General features: G+C 39.8%; 1 protein-coding gene and 1 long non-coding RNA gene across 39 annotated transcripts in view; one reads left to right on the forward strand and one right to left on the reverse strand.

Moving 5' to 3' along the window:
* PEAK1 (pseudopodium enriched atypical kinase 1) overlaps positions 1–22,802 on the forward strand; it is a 308,653-nt gene that overhangs the window by 266,029 nt on the left and 19,822 nt on the right. For all 38 annotated transcript variants that reach the window (XM_078333897.1, XM_078333903.1, XM_078333895.1 and 35 more), the window contains one exon: positions 17,039–17,784. In XM_078333897.1, the coding sequence (XP_078190023.1) occupies positions 17,039–17,784 (746 nt within the window). The remainder of the gene's footprint in view (positions 1–17,038; positions 17,785–22,802) is intronic.
* Positions 1,580–22,802, reverse strand: part of LOC144577320 (uncharacterized) — a 30,740-nt gene continuing 9,517 nt past the window's right edge. The window contains exon 3 of the long non-coding RNA XR_013520849.1: positions 1,580–4,363. This is a non-coding gene — a long non-coding RNA (uncharacterized LOC144577320). The remainder of the gene's footprint in view (positions 4,364–22,802) is intronic.

Below are 22,802 nucleotides of genomic sequence, written 5' to 3' on the forward strand. Positions count from 1 at the left end.
TAAGGAAAAATAATTCTAACACTAACTAGTGTGCTTGGAAATAAAAGGAGTCCCTAAGAAAGCCAGAGGTTGAGGTAACACTGTGGTAGAGAATACTTAATCTCCTTTTGAGAAACTAAATCATAACAACCCACATGCAGTTGAAAATATATTTTGTAAGAAAAAGACTTGCATTCTAAGTTCCAGAAGCTTTATGTGATTTGGGAGTAAGGGAAACATACTGTAGTTTACCCAAACTACTATCTTGGATACGATTTTCAAGTTGGAACAGATTTTATAGCCAAACAGCTTACTGGACTTTTCCCAGTCTTTTTGGTATTTTGTGAGACACATTATAAAATGAAAATTTACTGTTGTTAGAGACAGAATGCTTGTTCCCAGGTGCCACAAGGACAAAAAATTAGCATTCAGACAAAGTTTTCTCAGCAAGGCAATTTTACTTTCTGCAGAAACAAAAGACTACTTATCAGCAGTCCTGCCACAAGAGTACATTGAAAAAAGAAAGGCAGGCATATTTATCCCTCATGCATTGGGTTGTTGCTGCTATGTCTGATCTCCATTGGTTGGAGATCACAGTCTAAGCTAAACCTGATTGGCTAATAACTTAAAACTTTCCTGAATAGGTAAAGCAATGGAGAACAAAGGAAAAGAGGAAGTTGCCTGCAAAAGGACTTAGAAAAATAATAGCGTTTCCAAATAAGGAAGGGGCATAGGCTGTGAGCTGGGATGTGCCTGTGAGCATGTCCAGCACAAATATCTTGGTTAAAGTACAAGGACATAGGCCAGGCCCAGTGGCTCATGCCTGTAATCCCAGCACTTTGGGAGGCTGAGGCGGGTGGATCACAAGGTCAGGAGTTCGAGACTAGCCTAACCAACATGGTGAAACCCCATCTCTACTAAAAATACAAAAATTAGCCGGTGTCATGGTGGGCGCCTATAATCCCACCTGAGGCAAGAGAATCACTTGAACCTGGGAGGCGAGGTTACAGTGAGCCAAGATTGCACCATTGTACTCCGACGTAGGCAACAGAGAGATACTCTGTCTCAAAAAAAAAGTACAAAGACATGGAATATACTACATGCCTGTGAGCATGTCCAGCACAAATATCTCAGTTAAAGTACAGGACATAGAATGTACTTATTCCCTAATATCTCACAGCTACATAGGAAGGGCTTAACAAAGAGTTACTAGCAAAAACCAAGAAGGCTTTGAAGAAAGTCTTTAAAAGAAACTATTATTTCTAACATTTATTATTATTATCCTTTAACAAGAAGGGAAACTTTGAGGAGGAACTTTTTTACTTTCCACAACTGTTTACTTACTGTATACTCTCAAACAGCAGAGTATATCAGGAATTATAATATCTTCTAGACATTCATACTAAACCAAAATTTATCTCATAATAGCCTCAGTAAAATATTTAACTTTTACTAATTGTACCATATTTTATGGCATCTCTAAAAATTTTTGTTAGCTGACATTAGTTAAAATTATTTTATTTCTTTGTCTTCTCAGTTATGAAGACTGGTAGAAAAAAATAAAGCATTGTCTCTATGAATACTCTAAGTGCCTTACATATATTAGCTCATTTAATCCTCACAACCACTCTAAGAATTATTATCCCCATTTTTCAGATGAAGAAAGTGAGGCAGAGTGCCTTGCCCAAAGTCACAGAACCAGTAGGAATTGAACCATCTGGAATTCAGTCGATCTTAGCACTAGACTTTAATGCCCTTAATCTCTAAATTCTTGTAAAATACTGAAGGGCTGCTACTGTTTTTTTTTTTTTAAAGAAGTCGTCTACTTTCATACATAAAAGTTAAGACTTTTTAAAAATACTGTTATTACTTTGCGTTCAAAAAACTTAAAATGGTTATAGATGCCCTATCAGAAAGATTGCTTTCTCCTACCTGTTGCTTTCCTTTTAAAAGTATGTGATGCTGCCAGGCACAGTGGCTCATGTCTGTAATCCCAGCACCTTGGGAAGCCAAAGTGGACAGATCACTTGAGCTCAGGAATTCAACACTAGCCTAGGCAACATGGCAAGACCCCATCTCTACAAAAAATACAAAAATTATTCAAGTGTGGATGTTTGTACCTGTGGTCCCAGCTACTTGGAAAGCTGAGTTGGGATTATCTCTTGAGCCCAGGAGGTCAAGGACACAGTGAGCTGTGATGGCACTATTGCTTTCCAGCCTGGGTGACAGAGGGAGAAACTGTCTTAAAAAAAAAGATGTGATGCCAATAAAATGTTGTCCAGTTTTCCTTAAGTGTTCAAGTGTCTATATACTTGACTCTATAGGGTATGATACATTATGACACATAGTTGCTTCTTTGGAAAGGTGGGTAATAAAGTTGACTCCAATAGTTCTAAGCTAAGGAGATTTTATTTTGTTATTTTCCCTAATGGAACAAGTATTTTAGATGGCATTTGAAACTTTCCTTTTTTAATGCTTTCAACAAGTCATTTACATGCAGGTTTAAACTACCCCTTTGAGTAATGTTTTATGATTTAAAGACTTTATATTGTCTTCTAAGTTGCACAAAAATCACATTGGTCTTTATGCCACTTGACAACTTAAGGAGGTTACCCATCACAGAACGATGATTTTACTCTGGGTGGTGGTCATGTCATGTAACATCACTGAATGAACTCTGATCTGTAACAGCTTAACTGACCCCAGGCTGAATTTTATAGGGTGTCTGTCACCCAAAATGATTTCCCAAAGAAGTGATAAAATTTCTTTTAATCAGACCTGGAACATTTTCCGTATGTTTCTATGTTTATCTCAAAATAGAAATCACTGGTTTCTTCATGTGGCATATCTGACTGCTTTATCACTCTGCTAAAATTGGGAGCATGTAATGAAACAGCTGTCCTTCAATCACTTTGTAACCAAGTGCTCTTATATCTTACACATTCCTTTCTGGAAAGATCTATAAAATCTCCTTTGACTGATTTTTGGCTTCCTCCTCTTTCTGTACCCTAACAACCTAGTGCATTATTCAAAACACACAGTAGGTACTAAGATTGTGTTTGAGTGAACGAGCTAAAAATGACTTTTGGATTTGACTTTAGAAGATTACCAGATTAGGAAATCTGGCTCTGCTCAGGGAAGTTCATCTAGGAAAATTTCAAGTCGATGTGCTCCATTAATCAGCTGGCTTTTCTTTTTCTAATATGAGGCTTCATCCATAGGTTTCCTAATTAAGGAATTATGTAAACCATGCTTCTGTTTCCTTTCTATCAACACAAACTGTACAGATTTTCTCATTTTACCTCCTTTGAACATCTCCCTAAGACTGTGTCCTTCAAACAGTGAAAGAAAACACATACAAGTCTTCTGACTCCAGAACTTTCTTTGGCATTAAATTGATTGTTAGTGTTAAATTTTAAGGGGTGGATATACTTCAAAGAATGTCATTACATAGCTGGCCTTGATGTTGTAATTATAGAATAATATCACTATAAATGCCAGCTTTTTAAAAACAAAATTATTCTGCGGATTACATTATCTATCATTCATTCATTTACTCAGCAAATAATTATTGAGCAGACATAATTCTACACACTGCATAGCTAATGATTTAACCAAAGGTTAAAGAATCACACAGTTTTAGATCATCTAGATGGTTTAAAAAAAAAACTGAGGTTGAGAGCTTTGAACATTTGTTTGAGCAGTTTTACTTCCTAAAATTGTAATTATTTCTATTTAAAAAGAAATCATATACTCTGTCCCAAAGTTAGCTGCATGCCCATTTAAAAATAGTTTTCCATATACTGGAATTAGTTAAAAGAGTGCAGTATTTAAATTGCATAGATAAATTACCCCCAAATAAATAATCTCTCTTTTTGGAGAGGGTTTCAGTAATGAAGACTTAAAAAATTAAGTCTGTCAGCTGCTATACCACTAACATTCTTTAAAGTAGTCTTTGTGGGGGTGGTGGGGAAAAAAAATTAAAAATAAAGTGGTCTTTGTATCTGTTTATTTGAGCCTAAACCCAAAGTGGTCTTTGGAAATGAGGTTTGTTTTCTTGTTTGGCATAAAGCTGATGTCCCCGTGTTTGCCAATTGTTGCTTATGTTTGACTGTGGTAGGCCTCAGCACAGTAATAATGCCTCGGTAGATTAGGGCCCTTCACCCTAAGCTGCTGATTCCTGCTGGAGGGGATGATACACTGAGAGCTATGTTCAGCCAATGAGAGGCCCTATTCATTTGACAAGGCTGTTTCACAGTGATGGTGTGTGGCATCTATGTTTATAAACTCTAGTGCGTATTCCCTGCAATGCACTAGTGGAGGTGATGGTTTCTTATTTTGTCTTCTCCCTTCTCTTTCTCATCTGTATTACTTGTTTTGAGCCCTGGGGAGAAAATTGGAGATGAAGATTAAAATTACAGTTTAAATAGGAAGATAAGTTCTATTTATTTGGACTTTAATGCTTTCATTCAGCAAACATTTGTTGAACACCAACTATCTCCCTGGTACCAGGCTATGTGCTGGGAATACTAATGTATTTTGCAAGGACTTCTGATCTTTGGGAGAGATAAACATGGGGCTGGATTCTTAGGAGCAGTGATAGTTGTTGTGATGCAGATATTTAAAGGTTCAACTAAAGTCTCTGCCTGGAGGAGTCTGGAAGAGGGTCGCAAAAAGCATGTCTTTTGCTTGTGGCAAATGGAGAGCCACTGAAGAATTTCGAATACAGGCACAATCAGGATTTTTTAAAGATTCTAGGAGCTACCTATGAGATGACAGGAGGCAAAGAGATCAACCAGGAAATCATGCTACTACTCCTGTACAAGTGGGTCATTGTTAAGTGCTCTGAATCCCTATCTTCCTAAGACTGCAGTGATCACCAGGTCACAAGCAAACATTTGTTTGCTTTTCAGAACATGTTATATAGGGCCCATCAGTCTGAAGACTTTCTTTTTTTTTTTTTTGAGATGAAGTCTCACTCTGTAGCCCAAGCTGGAGTGCAGTGGCATGATCTCAGCTCACTTTAATGTCCACCTCACAGGTTCAAGAGATTCTGGTGCCTCAGTCTCCCAAGTAGCTGGGACTAAAGGTGCCCACCACCACACCCAGCACATTTTTTGTATTTTAGTAGACAGTTTTCACCATGTTGCCCAGGGTGATCTCGAACTTCTGAGCTCAGGTGATCTGCCCACCTCATCCTCCCAAAGTGCTGGGATTACAGGCTTGAGCCACCATACCAGCCTGAAGACATTTTTAAGTGGGGAGAAAGTAAACAGGTAGATTATGGAAGCTCAGAAAGAGAGGAAAGTAAGTTTTGAGTGTGGTTTAGTCAAACATATTTGTCCAAAGAATTTTTTTAGCATATAGCAAGGCAAGATTTAGAACACAATCTATTTTTTTCAGTTTAGAGCACTGGTATGCCACAAAAATGTAGAGTATGTGATGTTATATCAGGCCTGCTGAAAGCTGAGCTTGGTGTCTGGTCCCACGGGCTTGAGAGGAATGTACAGGATTAAAAGTTTAAAATAAAAACAGCTAAGATACCAAGCTTTTAAAACATTGACCCAAATGATTGGAATTCAGTTAGGAGAGCTTGTCTTTCTTAAAGGAAAAAAACTAAAAGCACAAACCAGTTTTAGACTTAGGAGAATGGCTTGACCTACTTGCATGGGCTGTGGAATGTTTGTGGTTTCATTTGGAACGCACAAGTTTCTGATTCTCATGTGGAAATCTCCTTAGCTCCCAGGAGATTATATCCTGCTATTTGGAAGGAGAAGCCACGTTACTCATCTTTATTTCCTTGCTATATTGGCTGTCCATTTCCATTTTGAAATGATGGCCAACTCTGTTAACTCTGTCCCTGAGTCCAGCAGCCACTTACCGTACACCTGCCGTGTGCCTCACATCACATCAGGTTCTGAGAGGATGTAAAAACACGCACTTTATAAAAGGCTAAAAATGCTCTAGTAGAGCAAAAAGTGCTAAGAGAACACAGGAAGAAGCAATGGCTTCCACTTTGAGGCGGGGGAGTAGAGAGTAGGGAAGGCTTCAGTCGATAAGTGCCATTTGAGCTAAGCCAAGCACTGACACCCTTGCTAAGGCAAAAATGTAAAAATAAAAACATGAAACATATTAACAAGAAATGAGTGATTCATAGGAAGGGTTGATGATGAGAAATAGTGGTAGATAAGACAGAGAGCCTTCACCAACTTGCTGAGGAGTTTGAAGTTTATTCTGTAGCTGGCAAAAAGTCACATGATCAACCATTCTTCACTTCCTCTGATAAGCATTAAAGAGCTGCTGATGATGACAGACCTTCTCTCCCTTGTCAATTCTGAGGTCATAAAAGAAAAGACGTACTTTAGGAATTCTCTGTTTCTCTCGTGTCTGTGATTATTTTTGTTTCTTCTAATTTGGAGAAATGGGTAGAACATGGCTGCCCATAAAGCCTCTTATAGGGCCCACATTGAAATAGGCAAGAATAGGTTCGTGTTCTAGTTTTTTAATTATTCTATTCCACTCTCAGCTTGGATTCTTTGCTTGATCTTGGGTACATAAATGAGACACAGTCAATTCCCTCAATGAGCAAACCACTAGGGAATTCAGAAACGAACACAAGTCAAGGGTTGTCAGTGCTTAGAGAGAAATATTCATGGGGTCTATCTGAGAGACCAAGAAAGAGAGGTCAAGTCTGGGGAGTGCAGTAAGAAATATTTCCCAGAAGCAGAATGTTTAAAGATGAGAAGAGTGGGAAACTATTCCTGGAAGAGGATCAGCATGTGCAAAAACACAAAGTACAAAGGAAGCGTAAAATCACCAAGAGTGCTGGAGAAACTGCAAGCAGTTTGGTGGATCTGACTTAGAATATAAGAGGAAATGCGACAAGAGAAACAGGTATACCAGGGCTAGATCATGAAAGGTTCACTTTCTGTGCTTGAAGATTCGAACTTGATCTTTAGGACAGAATTTTTTAAAGCAGAGAAGTGTCATGTTCAGCTTTGGTGTTTGAAAAACATCTCTCTAGAGGCCTGTGTGGTGAGGGAAGTAAAACTGGAGACAGGGGTAATAGAAGACTATCACAGTTGTCAGGCAAAGATGATAGAGCCTGAGCTGGTGCAATTCACTGCTTCTAACCTTCTCTATGGTGCTTCATCTCTGAAAGGTCTGGGTCAGCAACTGAAAAATTAGGATTTATTACAAAGCGTACTTCTGTGATCTTGTAAATAAACCACGTTCTGACGTCTCACATTAGCCAAGAGAAAATAGGGCTGGGGCAGCTTTGGGAAGGAGGCTTCACCATCACAGGAAATGTTCAGTAAATACCAAGCCCCTACATCCCTTGTTAAGTGCACAGAAGAATGAGAAGATATAACTGAAAACTGAATTGAAGGTTGTTTCTAAGAATGGATTGCAGATTTGCTTTATTGAGATATAATTTATATTCCATAAACTTCACCCTCCTAAAGTGTGCAATTCAATTAGTTTTAGTATATTCACAGAATTTTGTAAGCATCACTTATGTCTAATTTCAGAGCATTTTCATCATCCCAAACGGAAACCCATTAGCTGTCACTGTCCATTCTCTCTTTCCCCCAGCACCTGACAGCTGCTAATCTGCTTTGTCTCTATGCCTTTATATATTTCTAGAAATATCATATAAATGGAATCATATAATATGTGATCATTTTTTACTGGCTTCTCTCACTTAGCATAATGTTTTCAAGGTTTTTCCATGTTGTAGCATACATCAGTACTTCATTCTTCTTATGCCTGAATAATAGTCTATTGTATGAGTATATCACACTTAATTTATTTGTTCATCAGGTGATGGACATCTGGTTTGTTTCTTTCTACTTTTTGGTTATTGTAAATGCTGCTGCTTATGAACATTTGTGTATAAGGTTTTTGTGGACATGTTTAGTTATCTTGGGTATATACCCAAGAGTGAAAATGCTGGGTCAAATGGTAACTGTATGTTTAACTTTTTGAGGAACTACCAAAATATTTTCCAAGGTGGCAGCACCATTTTAGATTCCTACTAACAATGTATAATAAGCATTTGAATTTCTCCAGATCCTCAGCAACACTTGTCTGTGTGTTTTATTACAGCTAAGCTAGTAGATGTGAAATGACATCTCAATTTGCATTTACTTCATGAGTGATGATGCTGAACATCTTTCTAATGCTTACTTACCATTTATATATTTTCTTTGAAGAAATAGCTATGCAAATCTTTTACCCATTTTTACTTGGGTTATTTATCTTTTTCAAAAGAGTTCTTTGAATATTCTGAATGTCTCTTATCAGATATGTAATTTGAACATATTCTCTCCCATTCTGTGAGTTGTCTTTTACTTTCTTGAAGATGTCCTTTGAAGCATAAAAGTTTATAATTTTTATTTACTTCCAATCTATTTCTTCTTTCATTACTTAAACTTTAGGGATTATCTAAGAAACCATTGTCTAACACTAGGTTGCAAAGATTTATTCCTACTTTTTTTCTGAGAGTTTTTTAGTTAATTTTTCATATATTTTTAGTTAATTTTTGTGTATAGTATGAGGTTAGGGATTCAGTATCATTATTTCGCTTGAGACTGTTCTTTCTCTGTTGAATTGTTTTGGCAATTTTGTCAAAAATCAGTTGGCCTTAAATATAAGTGTTCACATCGCACTCTAAAATATATTTCATTCATTTATATTTCTATTCTTACGCCAATACCACATACTCTTGATTACTATAACTTTGTAGTAAGTTGAAATCAGAAAGTATAACTTTTGCAACTTTATTCTTTTTTAAGACTTTGACTACTCCAGGTTTCTTGTATTTCCATATGAATTTTAGGATCAGCCTGCCAATTTCTGTGAGAAGGCTAGCTGGAATTTTGATAGGAATTACATTAAATCTGTACATCAGTTTAGGGAATCTTTCAATTTGATTATTAGTTTCTTTTAGCAGTGTTTTGTAGTTTTCAAAGTACAAGTCTTATACTAGTTTTGTTAGGTTTATTTCTGGTTACTTTATCCGTTTTGGTGGCCTTGTAAATATTTTGGATTATTCATTGATAATGTATAGAAATGAATTGGTTTTCATATATTGATCTTGTATCCTGTAACCTTGCTGAACTGGCATATTTATTATAATAGTTTTTGTGTGTGTGTATTCCCTAGGCTTCTCAATATATGGGATTATATTATCTGTGAATGATAAGATCATTTTACTTTCCTCTGTCCAATCTGGTCTGGATTTTTTTCTTTTTTTTTTTTTGAGACAGAATCTCCCTCTGTAGTTCAGGCTGCAGTGCACTGGTGCGATCTTGGCTCATTGCAGCCTCCACCTCCCAGGTCCCAGTTCAAGCAATTCTCCTGCCTCAGCCTCCCAGGTAGCTGGGATTACAGGGATGCACCACCATGCTCAGCTAATTTTTATATACTTAGTAGAGACAGGGTTTCACTATGTTGGCCAGGTTGGTCTTGAACTAATGACCTTGTGATCCACCCAACTCAGCCTCCCAAAGTGCTGGGATTACAGGCATGAGCCACTGTGCCTGGCCTCCAATCTGTCTTTATCTCTTTTTCTTTCCTAATATCCCTGACTAGACCCTCGTTTATAATGTAGAATAGAAATGGGCCAGGTGCAGTGACTCACACCTGTAATTCCAGCACTTTGGGAGGCCCAGGTAAGCAGATCACTTGAGCTCAGGAGTCTGAGACCAGCCTGGGCAACATAGTGAAACCCTGTCTCTGAAAAATACAAAAAATTAGCCGGGCATGGTGCTACATGCCTGTAATCCTGGCTGCTTGGGGGACTGAAGTGGGAGGATCACTTGAGCCTGGGAAGTCGAGCCTGTAGTGAGCCAAGATTGTGTCACTGCACTCCAGCCTGGGTGACAAAGCAAGACCCTGTCTCAAAAAGAAAAGAAAAGTAATTTAAAAAGCAATGTCAAATATGCAAATTCTTATCTTGTTCCTGATATTATGAGGGAAACATCCAGTCTTTTATCTTGAAGTATGATGTTAGTTCTTTTACAGAGATGCCCTTTCCTTTATCAGATTGAGGATGTTCTCTTCTGTTTCCATTTCATTGACTGTTATTATCATGGAAAGGTGTTTGATTTTATCAGATTTTTTTTCTGCATTTATTGAGGTGATTATGTGAGCTTCCCCCCCTTTATTCCATTGGCATGGTATATTACATTGATTTTCAGATGTTAAACCAACCTTGCATTCCCAGAATAAATCCCACCTTGTCATGGTGTATAATCCTTTTTATATGTTACCGGATTCAGTTTGTTAGCATATTGTATAGATTTTCACATCTGTATTCATAAAAGACATTAGTCTCTACTTTTCTTGTGATGTCTTTGTCTGGTTTTAGTATCTAGGTAATATTGGCTCCATTGAATTCAAGTTGGGAAGCATTCCCTTCCCCTGCTCTGTTTTTTTGAAAAAGTTTTCAAAGGCTTGTAATTAATACTTTAAACATTTGATAGAATTCATCGGTGTAGAAAAACCTGGGTTTTTCTTTGTGTGAATTTTTAAAAATACTAATTTAATTTCTTTCCTTATTACAGGTATCTATACAATTTTACTACTTTCTCTCTTTCAGTTATAAATATTTATTTCTTCATTCAAGATATAGTTATTGATTCTATCCACACCTTGCTCTTCACACAGAGATTACAGCAATTAATATAACCAAAGCTCCGACTGTCTCAAAGCTTAGCATTCTCATGTTCTCTTCTCTTACTCTCATGCTCTCTCTCTCTCCTCTTCCCTCCCTCTAAATATATATATATATACACACACACTGTATATATATATATATATATATATACACACACACTGTATATATATATATATATATATATACACACACACTGTATATATATATATATATATATATACACACACACTGTATATATATATATATATATATACACACACACTGTATATATATATATATATATACACACACTGTATATATATATATGTTGTCATTTGCTTATATTTAATATAGCTCTATTTCTTATAAAAATATTACTACATGACATTGGTCGAGAAAAGAGGTCCTCGAGTTTGCTGTATATGTTACTGTAGCTTATGTAAATGCTTAGATATTCTTGAAGATAGTCATGTGATATATAATGATGTTTTGGTCAACATTGGGCTGCATATAAACATTGGTCTCAGGATTATGATAGAGCTGAAAAATTCCTGTCACCTAGTGACATAGCCATTGTGACATCATAGCACAAGGCATTACTCACATGGTGGTGATACTGGCATAAACAAACCTGCACTGCTAGTCATATAAGAATATAGCACATAAAATTATATACCGTACATAATACTTGGTAATAAACTACTGTGTTACTGGTTTATGCATTTTCTGTACTATTACCATAATTTTAAAGTGTATGCCTACTTATTTTTAAAAAGTTAACTGTGAAACAGTCTCAGGCAGGTCCTTCAGGAGGTATTCCAGAAGAAGGCATTGTTGTCTTAGAAGATGACACCTCCTTGTGTGTTACTGCCCCTGAAGACCTGCCAGTGGGACAGGAAGTGGAAGTGGAAGATCATGACATTGATATTCTTGACCCCGTATAGGCCTCTGTCATCACTGTCACTGTCTTCATATGGTGTTTTTTCTTTATAAGGACACCAGTCAAATTAGATTAGGGCTTACTCTAATGACCTCATTTTAACTTGACTACATCTACAAATAATTTATTTCCAAATAAGTTCACATTCACAGGTACCAGGAGTTAGGATAGTAATATGTGTGTTTTTGTCTTTGTTTTTAACAAAAATAATTATAAATTAAACAACAAAATAAACTTTGTTTAAATAGAGAAAGATTTCTAGCATAAAGACACAGATAATATATATATATATATATATTTTTTTTTTTTTTTTTTTTTTTTGAGATAGAGTCTCACTCTGTCACCCAGGCTGGAATGCAGTGGTGCAATCTCCGCTCACTGCAACCCCCACCTGCCAGGTTCAAGCGATTCTCCTGCCTCAGCCTCCTGAGTAGCCAGGACTATAGACACACACCACCATGCCTGGCTAATTTTTGTATTTTTAGTAGAGACAGAGTTTCACCATGTTGGCCAGGCTGGTCTTAAACTCCTGACCTCAAGTGACCCTCTACTTTGGCTTCCCAGTGTGCTGGGATTATAAGCATGAGACACCATGCCTGGCCAAAAGAAAAAATATTTTTAAAAAGTGTATAGCGTGTTTTAAGCTAAGTGTTACAAAAATCAAAAAGTTAAACAAAATTTAAGTTTATAAAATTCAAAAGTTCCGGTAAGCTAAGGTTAATTTATTATTGAAGCAAAAATTTTAAATAAATTTAGTATAGCTTAAGTATACAGTATTTATAAAGTCTACAGTAGTGTATGGTAATAATATGCAAGGCCTTTATATTCACTCACCACTCACTTGGTGACTCACCCAGGGCTACTTCCAGTCCTGCAGGCTCCTTTCATGGTAAGTGCCCTATACAAGTATACCATTTTTTATCTCTTATACTATATCTTTCCATACCTTTTCTGCTTTTAGATATATAGTAGTATGTTAGTCCATTTCCATGCTGCTGATAAAGTCATACCTGAGACTGGGCAATTTACAAAAGGAAGAGGTTTACTGGACTTACAGTTCCACATGGCTAGGGAGGCTTCACCATCATGGTGAAAGGCAAGGAGGAGCAAGTTCACATCTTACCTGGATGGCAGCAGGCAAAGAGAGAGCTTCTGCAAGGGAACTCCTCTTTTTAAAACTGTCAGATCTTGTGAGATTCACTATCACAAGAACAGCATGGGAAAGACCTGCCCCCATGATTCAATTACATCCCACCAGATCCCTCCCACAGCACGTGGGAATTCAAGATGAGATTTGGGTGGGGACACAGCCAAAGCATATCATTCTGCCCCTTGCCCCTCCCAAATTTCATGTCCTCACATTTCAAAACCTATCAGGCCTTCCCAACAGTCTCCCAAATTCTTAAGTCATTTCAACATTAACTCAAAAGTCCATAGTTCAAAGTCTCATCTGAAACAAGGCAAGTCCCTTCCACCTATGACCCTGTAAAATCAAAGCAAGTTCGTTACTTCCTAGATACAATGGGGGTGTGGGTATTGGGTAAATACAGCCATTTCAAATGGGAGAAATTGGCCAAAACAAAAGGGGCTACAGGACCCACGCAAGTCGGAAATCCAGCGGGGCAGTCAAATCTTAAAGTTCCAAAATGATCTCCCTTGACTTCACATCTTGCATCTGGGTCACACTGATGCAAGACGTAAGTTCCCCTGGTCTTGGGCAGCTCCACCCCTGTGGCTTTGCAGGTTATAGCCTCCCTCCCAGCTGCTTTGAGGAGCTGACATTGAGTGTCTGGGGCTTTTCCACAGGCCCAGTGCAAGCTGTCAGTGGATCTACCGCCTGGAAGATGGTGGCCCTCTTCTCACAGCTCCACTAGGCAGTGCCCCAGTAGGGATTCTGTGTGGGGACTCTGACCCCACAATTCCCTTCACACTGCGCCAGCAGAGGTTCTCCATGAGGGACCGACCTCCACAGCCAACTTCTGCCTTGGTATCCAGGGGTTTTTGTACATCCTCTGAAACCTAGGTAGAGGTTCCCAAACCCCAATTCTTGACTTCTATGCACTCACAGGCTCAATACCACATGGAAGCTGCCAAGCTTTGAGGCTTGCACCCTCTGAAGCCACAGCCCAAGCTCTTCATTGGCCCCTTTCAGCCATGGCTAGCATGGCTAAGACACAGGGCACCAAGTCTCTAGGCTACACACAGCAGGGGGACCCTGGCCCTGGCCCATGAAACCATTTTTTCCTCCTAGGCCTGCAGGCCTGTGATAGGAAGGACTGCTCTGGCATGCCCTGGAGAAATATCTCCCATTGTCTTGGAGATTAACATTCAGCTCCTCATTACTTATGCAAGTTTCAGCAACCATCTTGAATTTCTCCTCAGAAAATGAGTCTTGCTCTGTCACCCAGGCTAGAGTACAGTGGCGCAATATCTCGGCTCACCGCAACCTCCACCTCCCAGGTTCAAGTGATTCTCCTGCCTCAGCCTCCTGAGTAGCTGAGACTACAGGCATCTGCCACCATGCTCAGCTAATTTTTGTATTTTTAATAGAGACAGGGTTTCACCATGTTGGCCAGGCTGATCTCAAACTCCTGACCTCAAGTGATCCACCCACCCCAGCCTCTCAAAGAACTGGGATTACAGGCATGAGTCACCACACCCAGCCAAATTTTCTGAACTTTTATTCTCTGCTTCCCTTATAAAATTGAATGCCTTTAACAGCACGTAGGTCACCTCTAGAATGCTTTGCTGCTTAGAAATTTCTCCTACCAGATACCCTAAATCATCTCTCTCAAGTTCAAAGTTCCACAAATCTCTAGGGCAGGGCCAAATTGCTGCCATTCTCTTTGCTAAAACATAACAAGAGTCACCTTTGCTCCAGTTCTCAACAAATTCCTTATCTCCATCTGAGACCACCTCAGCCTGGACCTTATTCTTCATATCACTATCAGCACTTTTGTCAAAGACATTCAACAAGTCTCTAGGAAGTTCCAAACATTTCCACATTTTCCTGTCTTCTTCCGAGCCCTCCAAATTGTTCCAACCTCTGCCTGCTACCTAGTTCCAAAATTGCTTCCACATTTTTGGGTGTCTTTTCAGCAGCATCCCACTCTACTGGTACCAGTTTACTATATTAGTCCATTTTCACACTGCTGATAAAGACATATGTGAGACTGGGCAATTTACAAAAGAAAGAGGTTTATTGGACTTAGAGTTCCACATGGCTGGGGAGGCCTCCAACATGTGGGAATTCAAGATGAGATATGGGTGGGGACACAGCTAAACCATATCAAATAGTTAGCATTGTGTTACAATTGCCCACAGTATTCAGTACAATACGATTTTGTGCAGGTTTGTAGCCTACAAGCAGTTGGCTATACCATATAGCCTAGGTGTGTAGTAGGCTGTATCATCTAGGTTCGTGTAAGGACACTCTATGATTTTTGCATAATGATGAGATTGCCTAACTCTCTCAGAACTTATCCCTATCATAAGCAATGCTTACTATTATAATCCCAGATTATATTGGTGCTTACCATTGACATGCTACAAGGACATGATTTTAACAAAACAAACCACCACCCCTATTCATTATCATCCTCAGCACCATCCAGCGCCTTCTACTACTCTGCATGATCATCAGTAGGAGAATGTATGAGTTTCCCAGGGATGCTGTAAAAAAGTACCACAAATGGGTGGCTTAAAACAAACAAATGTATTCTCTCGCAGTTATGGAGGCCAGGAGTCTGAAATCAAGGTGTCAGCGGGGCTGTGTTCCCTCTGAGACACTGGGTAGATTCCTTTCTTGCCTCCTTCTGGCATCTTGTAGTGGCCATTAATCCTTGATATTCCTTAGTCTGCACCTGCTTCACTCCAGTCTCTACCACCAATGTCATGTAGTGTTTTCCCTGTGTCCCTGTCTTCATATGGTGTTTTTTCTTCTTGTAAGGCACCAGTCATATTGGATTGGGGCCCAAACTAATGACCTCATCTTAACTATTACATCTACAAAGACTTCCAACAAGGTCTTATTCACAGGTACCAGAGTTAGCACTTCAGCATACCTTTCTGGGGGATATAATTCAACCCATAACAGAGCCTTATGTTCTAACTCTGAGATCTTGAGTAGAGGCCTCATTTTAATAGCATGACTAATTTTTAATAGCTGTTATGGAAATTTCATAGTATATTTCTCTGTCTTTAAAAAATGTTTTCTCTCTATTATACAATAAGCCCTGCAGATGTATTCAAACACACATGTGTTTTATCTTTTTCTGATCATAAATGCTAGAAACTAAGCAGAGATGAATGGTTCTCTAACTAGGGCTTATAAAAGATGATGAAAAATAGTATTTCTCAAATCACAATATATATGCCCACCAAAATAAAACAGAATTACACAAGAGTTTGGGAGGTATTGTTTAGAACAGAAGCTCATGTACACTGTTCATATACACTGCTCATATACACTGTTCCCCTTGCCACAATAACAGGAATCTTATACATAGACTTATACATACAGTTTAAGCAATGTCAGAATCTATCTATATAGTAAAATAAATAGCATGGCTTTTGAAATTGTATTCACGTGTTGGAAAATGTTATATACTTGACAAGTGCTATATACAATGCAAAGTAACTTTGGAATAAAAAGAACAGAATACTGTCTTCTGAGCCCCTGTCTAATGGTCCCATTGCTAGTTTCAATTCTGTTTGAAATAATGCTCCCAAGTATTTTATTTGTCCACAATGCTATCATCTCTGCTCCGTCATAACGCAAGTATATTTGAGTGTCTGTCATTCCTTAATATTCTGGTGTGGTAAATATAGCACTCTGAAGAGGAGGACTGGAGAATCTGGATTCCTTTTTGAAAACAAAACTTGGCTGGGCGCAGTGGCTCATGCTTGTAATCTCAGCACTTTGGGAGGCCAAGATGAGATCATGAGGTCTGGAGTTCAAAACCAGCCTGACCAACATGGTGAAACCCTGTCTCTACTAGAAATACAAAAATTAGTCGGGTGTGGTGGTGTGTGCCTGTAATCCAAGCTACTCGGGAAACTGAGGCAGGAGAATAGCTTGAACCTGGGAGGCAGAGGTTGCGGTGAGCCGAGATCGCACCACTGCACTCCAGCCTGGGGGGACAGAGGAAGACTCCGTCTCAAAAAAAAAAAAAAAAAAAAAAACAAGAGAGAGAAAGAAAGCAAACAAAACTCCTCACCCAAACCATTGTCCTTTTCCTAGACAGGGCCAAGATATTATGCGTATTTGTTGTTCTCACCAAGGCTTGGATATCTTCAATGTTTAGGTATTTTTTCTCTTTTCCCATTTTGAACTAAAGAGTTGACTTATTCTTACATTCCCATGGCTACCTCACCCATTTCTGTTCAAATTGCAGTTATAAAATGAGATTAAAATTTTACTTACTCTTTTCTTTTCATTTCTTAAAACAACACAGGGCAATCTAGAGCAGCCATGATACCTCCCAAGCAGCCACGACAGCCCAAGGGAGCTGTGGATGATGCCATTGCCTTTGGAGGGAAAACAGACCAAGAAACATCCAGTGCTTCCCAGGCTACCCCACCCCCACTGCCAAAGAAGATGATCATAAGAGCCAATACAGAGCCAATCTCCAAGGACCTTCAAAAATCCATGGAAAGTAGTCTTTGTGTCATGGCTAATCCCACCTATGATATCGACCCCAACTGGGATGCCAGCAGTGCTGGTTCTTCCATCAGCTATGAACTCAAAGGACTGGATGTTGAGTCTTATGACTCCTTGGAAAGGCCTTTGCACAAGGAGAGACCTGTCCCCTCAGCAGCAAACAGCATTTCCAGCTTAACCACTCTCAGTGTTAAGGATAGATTTTCCAGCAGCATGGAATCCCTATCCAACCGGCGTGGGCCCTCTTGCAGACAGGGCCGAGGCATCCAGAAGCCACAGAGACAAGCACTTTATCGAGGACTTGAAAATCGGGAGGAAGTAGTGGGTAAAATCCGAAGCCTTCATACAGATGCCTTGAAGAAACTGGCTATTAAATGTGAAGACCTGTTCATGGCTGGGCAGAAAGACCAGCTCCGTTTTGGAGTGGACAGCTGGTCAGACTTCAGGCTGACCAGTGACAAACCATGTTGTGAGGCAGGTGATGCAGTTTACTATACTGCTTCATATGCAAAAGACCCACTTAATAACTATGCGGTCAAGGTAAGAAAATACTATCTCTAAATCTCATGTTAAGTCTTAACCAGTATATTGTTATGGGATAGATTCATTCTGCTTTTCTCCTTTCTTTCCTTCATTCCTCCATTCAGCAAGTTATTGAGCGACCTCTTACCAGATGCTGGATTAAGCAGGGGGCTTATTTATTATTTAGAGAAAACAGACATGTAACTTAACAGAATTACAACAGTATACTGCATGCAAAGATAGAAGTAAACAAGAATTCTGTGGGATCTTGGAGGTACCTTAACTCAAACTCTAGAAGTCAAATAAGTATTTTTTTTTTCTTTTTTTTTTTAGACAGAGTTTTGCTCTTGTTGCCCAGGCTGGAGTGTGCAATGGCACAGTCTCGGCTCACTGCAACCTCTGCCTCCTAGGCTCAAGCGATTATCCTGCCTCAACCTCCCAAGTAGCTGGGATTGCAAGCACCTACCATCATGCCTGGCTAATTTTTGTATTTTTGTAGAGACGGGGTTTCACCATGTTGGTCAGGCTGATCTTGAACTCCTGACCTCAAGTGATACACCTGCCTCGGCCTCCCAAAATGCTGGGATTAAAGGCATGAGCCACCTCACCTGGCCAAAGAAGTCTTTTTTCCTGGCCAGGTATGGTGGTTCATGGCTATAATCCCAGCACTTTGGGAAGCCAAAGCAGGTGGATAGCTTGAGCCCAGAAATTCAAGACCAGCCTAGGCAACATGGTAAAACCGTATCTCTACAGAAAAAAGAAAAAATTAGCCAAATATGGTGGCTCACGCCTGTAGTCCCAACCACCCTGGAGGCTGCGGTAGGAAGATCACCTGAGCCCAGGAGGTCAAAGTTGAAGTGAGTCATGATCAAGTCACTGTACTCCAGCCTGGGCAACAAAGCGAGACCCTGTCTCAAAAAAAAAAAGTAGGTAATCCTTGAGCTTTGCTCTTTGCAAGGGCTGCCTATAAATATAAGATCTGTTGTGTACCTTTCACTGTGTGTTTCTGTCTTTTTTTTAGGCTGGAGTGCAGTGGCATGATCATAGCTCACTGCAGCCTCAGGTGTGCACCACCACACGACTGATTTTGGTTTTTGGTAGAGATGGTGGTCTCGCTATGTTGCCCAGGCTGGTCTCAAACTCCTGGCTTCAAGCAATCCTCCTGCCTTGGCCTCCCAAAGTGCTGGGATTACAGGCATGAGCCACCATACCTGGCTTATATTTCTAACCTTAGTCTCTACCAGCTAAGAGATGCTTGTCTACCTCTGCTCTGTAACTCCTGTGCTCCCTAGAGAAACATTTTTATAGAAGAGGATAATTAATATGTATTGATATGCCTGGAACTCTATTTTTGTTATGTAATTTGATCTTCACATCAACTTTATGAGATTAAGCTCTTTTTGTCCATTTGACATGTGAGGAAAATGATGCTCCAAGATGTAAGCTGACTTGGTTAGGATCACACAGCTTGCAAGTAGTAAAGCTGAGGTGTTTTTTTTTTGTTTGCTTTTTTGAGATGGAGTTTCTCTCTTGTGCCCAGGCTGGAGTGCAATGGCACGATCTCGGCTCACCGCAAGCTCCGCCTCCTGGGTTCAGGCAATTCTCCTGCCTCAGCCTCCTGAGTAGCTGGGATTACAGGCACGTGCCACCATGCCCAGCTAATTTTTTGTATTTTTAGTAGAGACGGGGTTTCACCATGTTGACCAGGATGGTCTCGATCTCTTGACCTCGTGATCCACCCGCCTCGACCTCCTAAAGTGCTGGGATTATAGGCATGAGCCACCAGAGCTGAGTTTTAAACAGAAATATTTCTGACTTCATAGCTACATTTTGTCCATTTTGTCACTTATCAATTTCTTACATGTAGATCACTTATTTCAGATAACCTGCTTCTTCAAGACAGCTAAACTCTTGACATCATTTAGCTTCTTCCCTAGGTTACTTTAAGAGAGTAACAATCTTTGAGCCTCAGTTTCCTCCTCTTTCAGATGTTTACAATGAGGGGAGGATCAAGTGAGATAATGCTTGTGAAACGTTTTTGAAAAACACAAAGCCCTGTGTAAACTTAAGATAATGTTCTCCATTCCCATAGTCCCTTTTTACTGATTCTGTTCAGTGGTTCAAAGCCAATTCACATATCTAAATGACTTTTACATGTTAATTTGGCTTAGAAAGACCAGATGGTATCTTAGTACGTTAATGGATAAGGGAAACGATAGGCCTTCCTGTCTATCAAGACAGAATGTATATTTGAAACAGACCTTCAGCTAGCTGCTACCCTCTGCAGTTGCAGTATCTACACCAGTTGACTGTCTGATGTCACTGGCAGAGTAACCCTGTGCTCCTGCCCACACTTTTTAAATTCAGCTGAGGGTTAAACTGTAAGGAGGGGATCTGGATTCAAGTTAATACATTACTAGTGAGTTTTAAAAGGCATTTTGAGATTCTGGTATAGCTCTCAAGAGCTGTTATATAAATTGGGGTTATGATGCCTTATCTATCTTGGGCCCTTATTCCTGCAAAATCACCAATGCAGGATAAGTACCTGTTTCAAAGGGACATTGAGGCTGGGCGCAGTGGCTCACACCTATAATCCCAGCACTTTGGGAGGCCGAGGCAGGTGGATCACGAGGTCAAGAGATCGAGACCATCCTGGTCAACGAGGTGAAACCCTGTCTCTACTAAAAATACAAAAATCAGCTGGGCATGGTGGCACGTGCCTGTAATCCCAGCTACTTGGGAGGGTGAGGCAGGAGAATTGCTTGAACCCAGAAGGCAGAGGTTGCGGTGAGCCGAGATCGTGCCATTGCACTCCAGTCTGGGTAACAACAGCGAAACTCCGTCTCAAAAAAAAAAAAGGGACATTGAACTATCTGTTCCTTGAAAACAATTGAGAAGTAGGGCTTGACTAACTTTATGTATTATTGCCGTACAATCTTGTCTCTTTCCCAAATCAATGGTCTGGTATTTATTTCTTTGCTTGTAATAATGCAAAACCAATCTCCAAAGAACAGGTGGCAAGTGGTTGTATACTAGGAGTTGTTGGCAGGTTTGGGAAAGGATATTTTACACTAAATGCTAAATATAAATATAAATTCACAGATAGCTTTTTTTTAGTTTTCATTGTGGTGTATTCGGTTTTTCCTCAGGTATGATGAAAAACCCTCTGGTATTTCCAGAAGTGCCCAGTTGATTGTACAACCTTAGAGGAATAAGCTGCTAGGGCTCTGTGAACCCTGCCTTTGCAGAGATAAGCAAAAGAGACTAACAGTTGGCCCACACAAACAACTTTTTTCTGTTTGTCTTCTTAAAATATCCCTTCCCATACTAAGGGAATTTAGAATAGTCTAATAGGTGTAACTGTCTCTTGAAGAGACTAAAAGTTCTTTAAAACGTTGCAAACAAAAGTGAATGGTAGGCCAGGCATGGTGATTCACCCCTATAATCTCAGCACTTTGGGAGACCAAGATGGACAGATCACCTGAGGTCAGGAGTTCAAGACTAGCCTGGCCAACATGGCGAAATCCCATCTCCACTAAAAATAAAAAAATTAAAAATAGCCAGTCATTGTGGCCGGCGAAAGTAATCCCAGCTACTCAGGATGTGAGGCAGGAAAACTGCTTGAACCTAGGAGGTGGAGATTGCAGTAAGCTGAGGCACTGCACCTCCAGCATGGGCAACAGAGGGACCAGCATCTCAAAGAAAAAAAAAAAAGTAAGTGGTAGAATTTAGCAATTTGAAAGCCAAAGGACACCACCCCTCCTCCTTAAACACCAAATCCACTGCAGTCATAGGGCACTAACTTTGTGTACTATTTTAGTTGGCTCAGTTTGCATAACAACACACCATATTCTATATGGCTTAAACAACAGAAATTTATTTTCTCCCATTTCTGGAAGCCAAAAAATTCAAGATTATGGTTCTAGCTTATTTGCTTTCTGGGGAGGGCTCTCTTCCTGGCTCACAGCCAGCCACCTCTCTTTATGTCCTCACGTGGCAAAATGGGAGGGAGAGAGGAAGGAAGAGAGTAGCAGGAGGAGCCTATGCACTGGCATCTCTTCTTATAAGGACACCAGTATCAGGGCCCCATGCTTATGACATCATTTAACCTTAATTACCTCTTTGTAGGTACTGTCTCACTTTGGGGGTTAAGGATTCAACATATGAATTGGTGGTGGGGAACGTATAATTTAGCCCATAGCACTCTACCTCTAAATGACCCTGCCTCAGAATTATTTCTGTCCTTATAACATGGAAAACACATCCTAACAGCTCCAAAAGTCTTATTTATGACAGCATCAACTCTAAAATCCAAAGTCTCATCTAAATATCATCTAAATCAGATATGGGTAAGAGTCAAGGTATGATTTGTCCTGAGGCTCTCCAGCTGTGAACCTGTGAAACCACAAGTTACATGCTTCCTAAATACAACTGTGAACAGGCATAGGACAGATGTTCCCATTCTAAGAGGAAAAATTCAGAAGGAAGGAAGGAGTGATAGATCCCAAGCAATTTCAAAACCTGGCAAGTCAAATTCTATTAAATCTTTGGCCCAAGAATAATCCTCTTTAGTTTGATACTCTCCCCTGCAAGCCCACTAGGGTGGCAGCATCACTACCATGGCTTCGCATAGTGGCCCAGTACTGAGGCACTGGTCATGGTTATCCAGGCCTACCAGATCTTAAGAAGCAGCTTCACCATTTGAAATTGAGGATGCCTACTGGGCCTTTGGTGGGAAAAGCAGCCCTGATGTTTCTGCATCACTTTCAGGGTCATTCTTCCTTTTCCTTGAAGAATTGTATATGTGCATGGCCAAATAGCTCTCTGGGCTAGTACTGTAGAATCCAAGTTCAGTAGCCTTCCTTCATTTTGTCCCACTTTGTCCCTTTTAATTCAAACTGGCAATGTCTTTGCTGGTATAATTTCATTCTTATCCCTGACTTCTGCTGAGATAGCTGAATGAGTCCATAAGTCACACCCTCTTCTCTTTATCAAACAGTTGTTTAGCCACCCCTTTGGTATTCTCTTAGAACAGG

This window comes from Callithrix jacchus, chromosome 8, assembly GCF_049354715.1.
Source record: "Callithrix jacchus isolate 240 chromosome 8, calJac240_pri, whole genome shotgun sequence".
Classification (NCBI taxonomy): domain Eukaryota; kingdom Metazoa; phylum Chordata; class Mammalia; order Primates; family Cebidae; genus Callithrix; species Callithrix jacchus.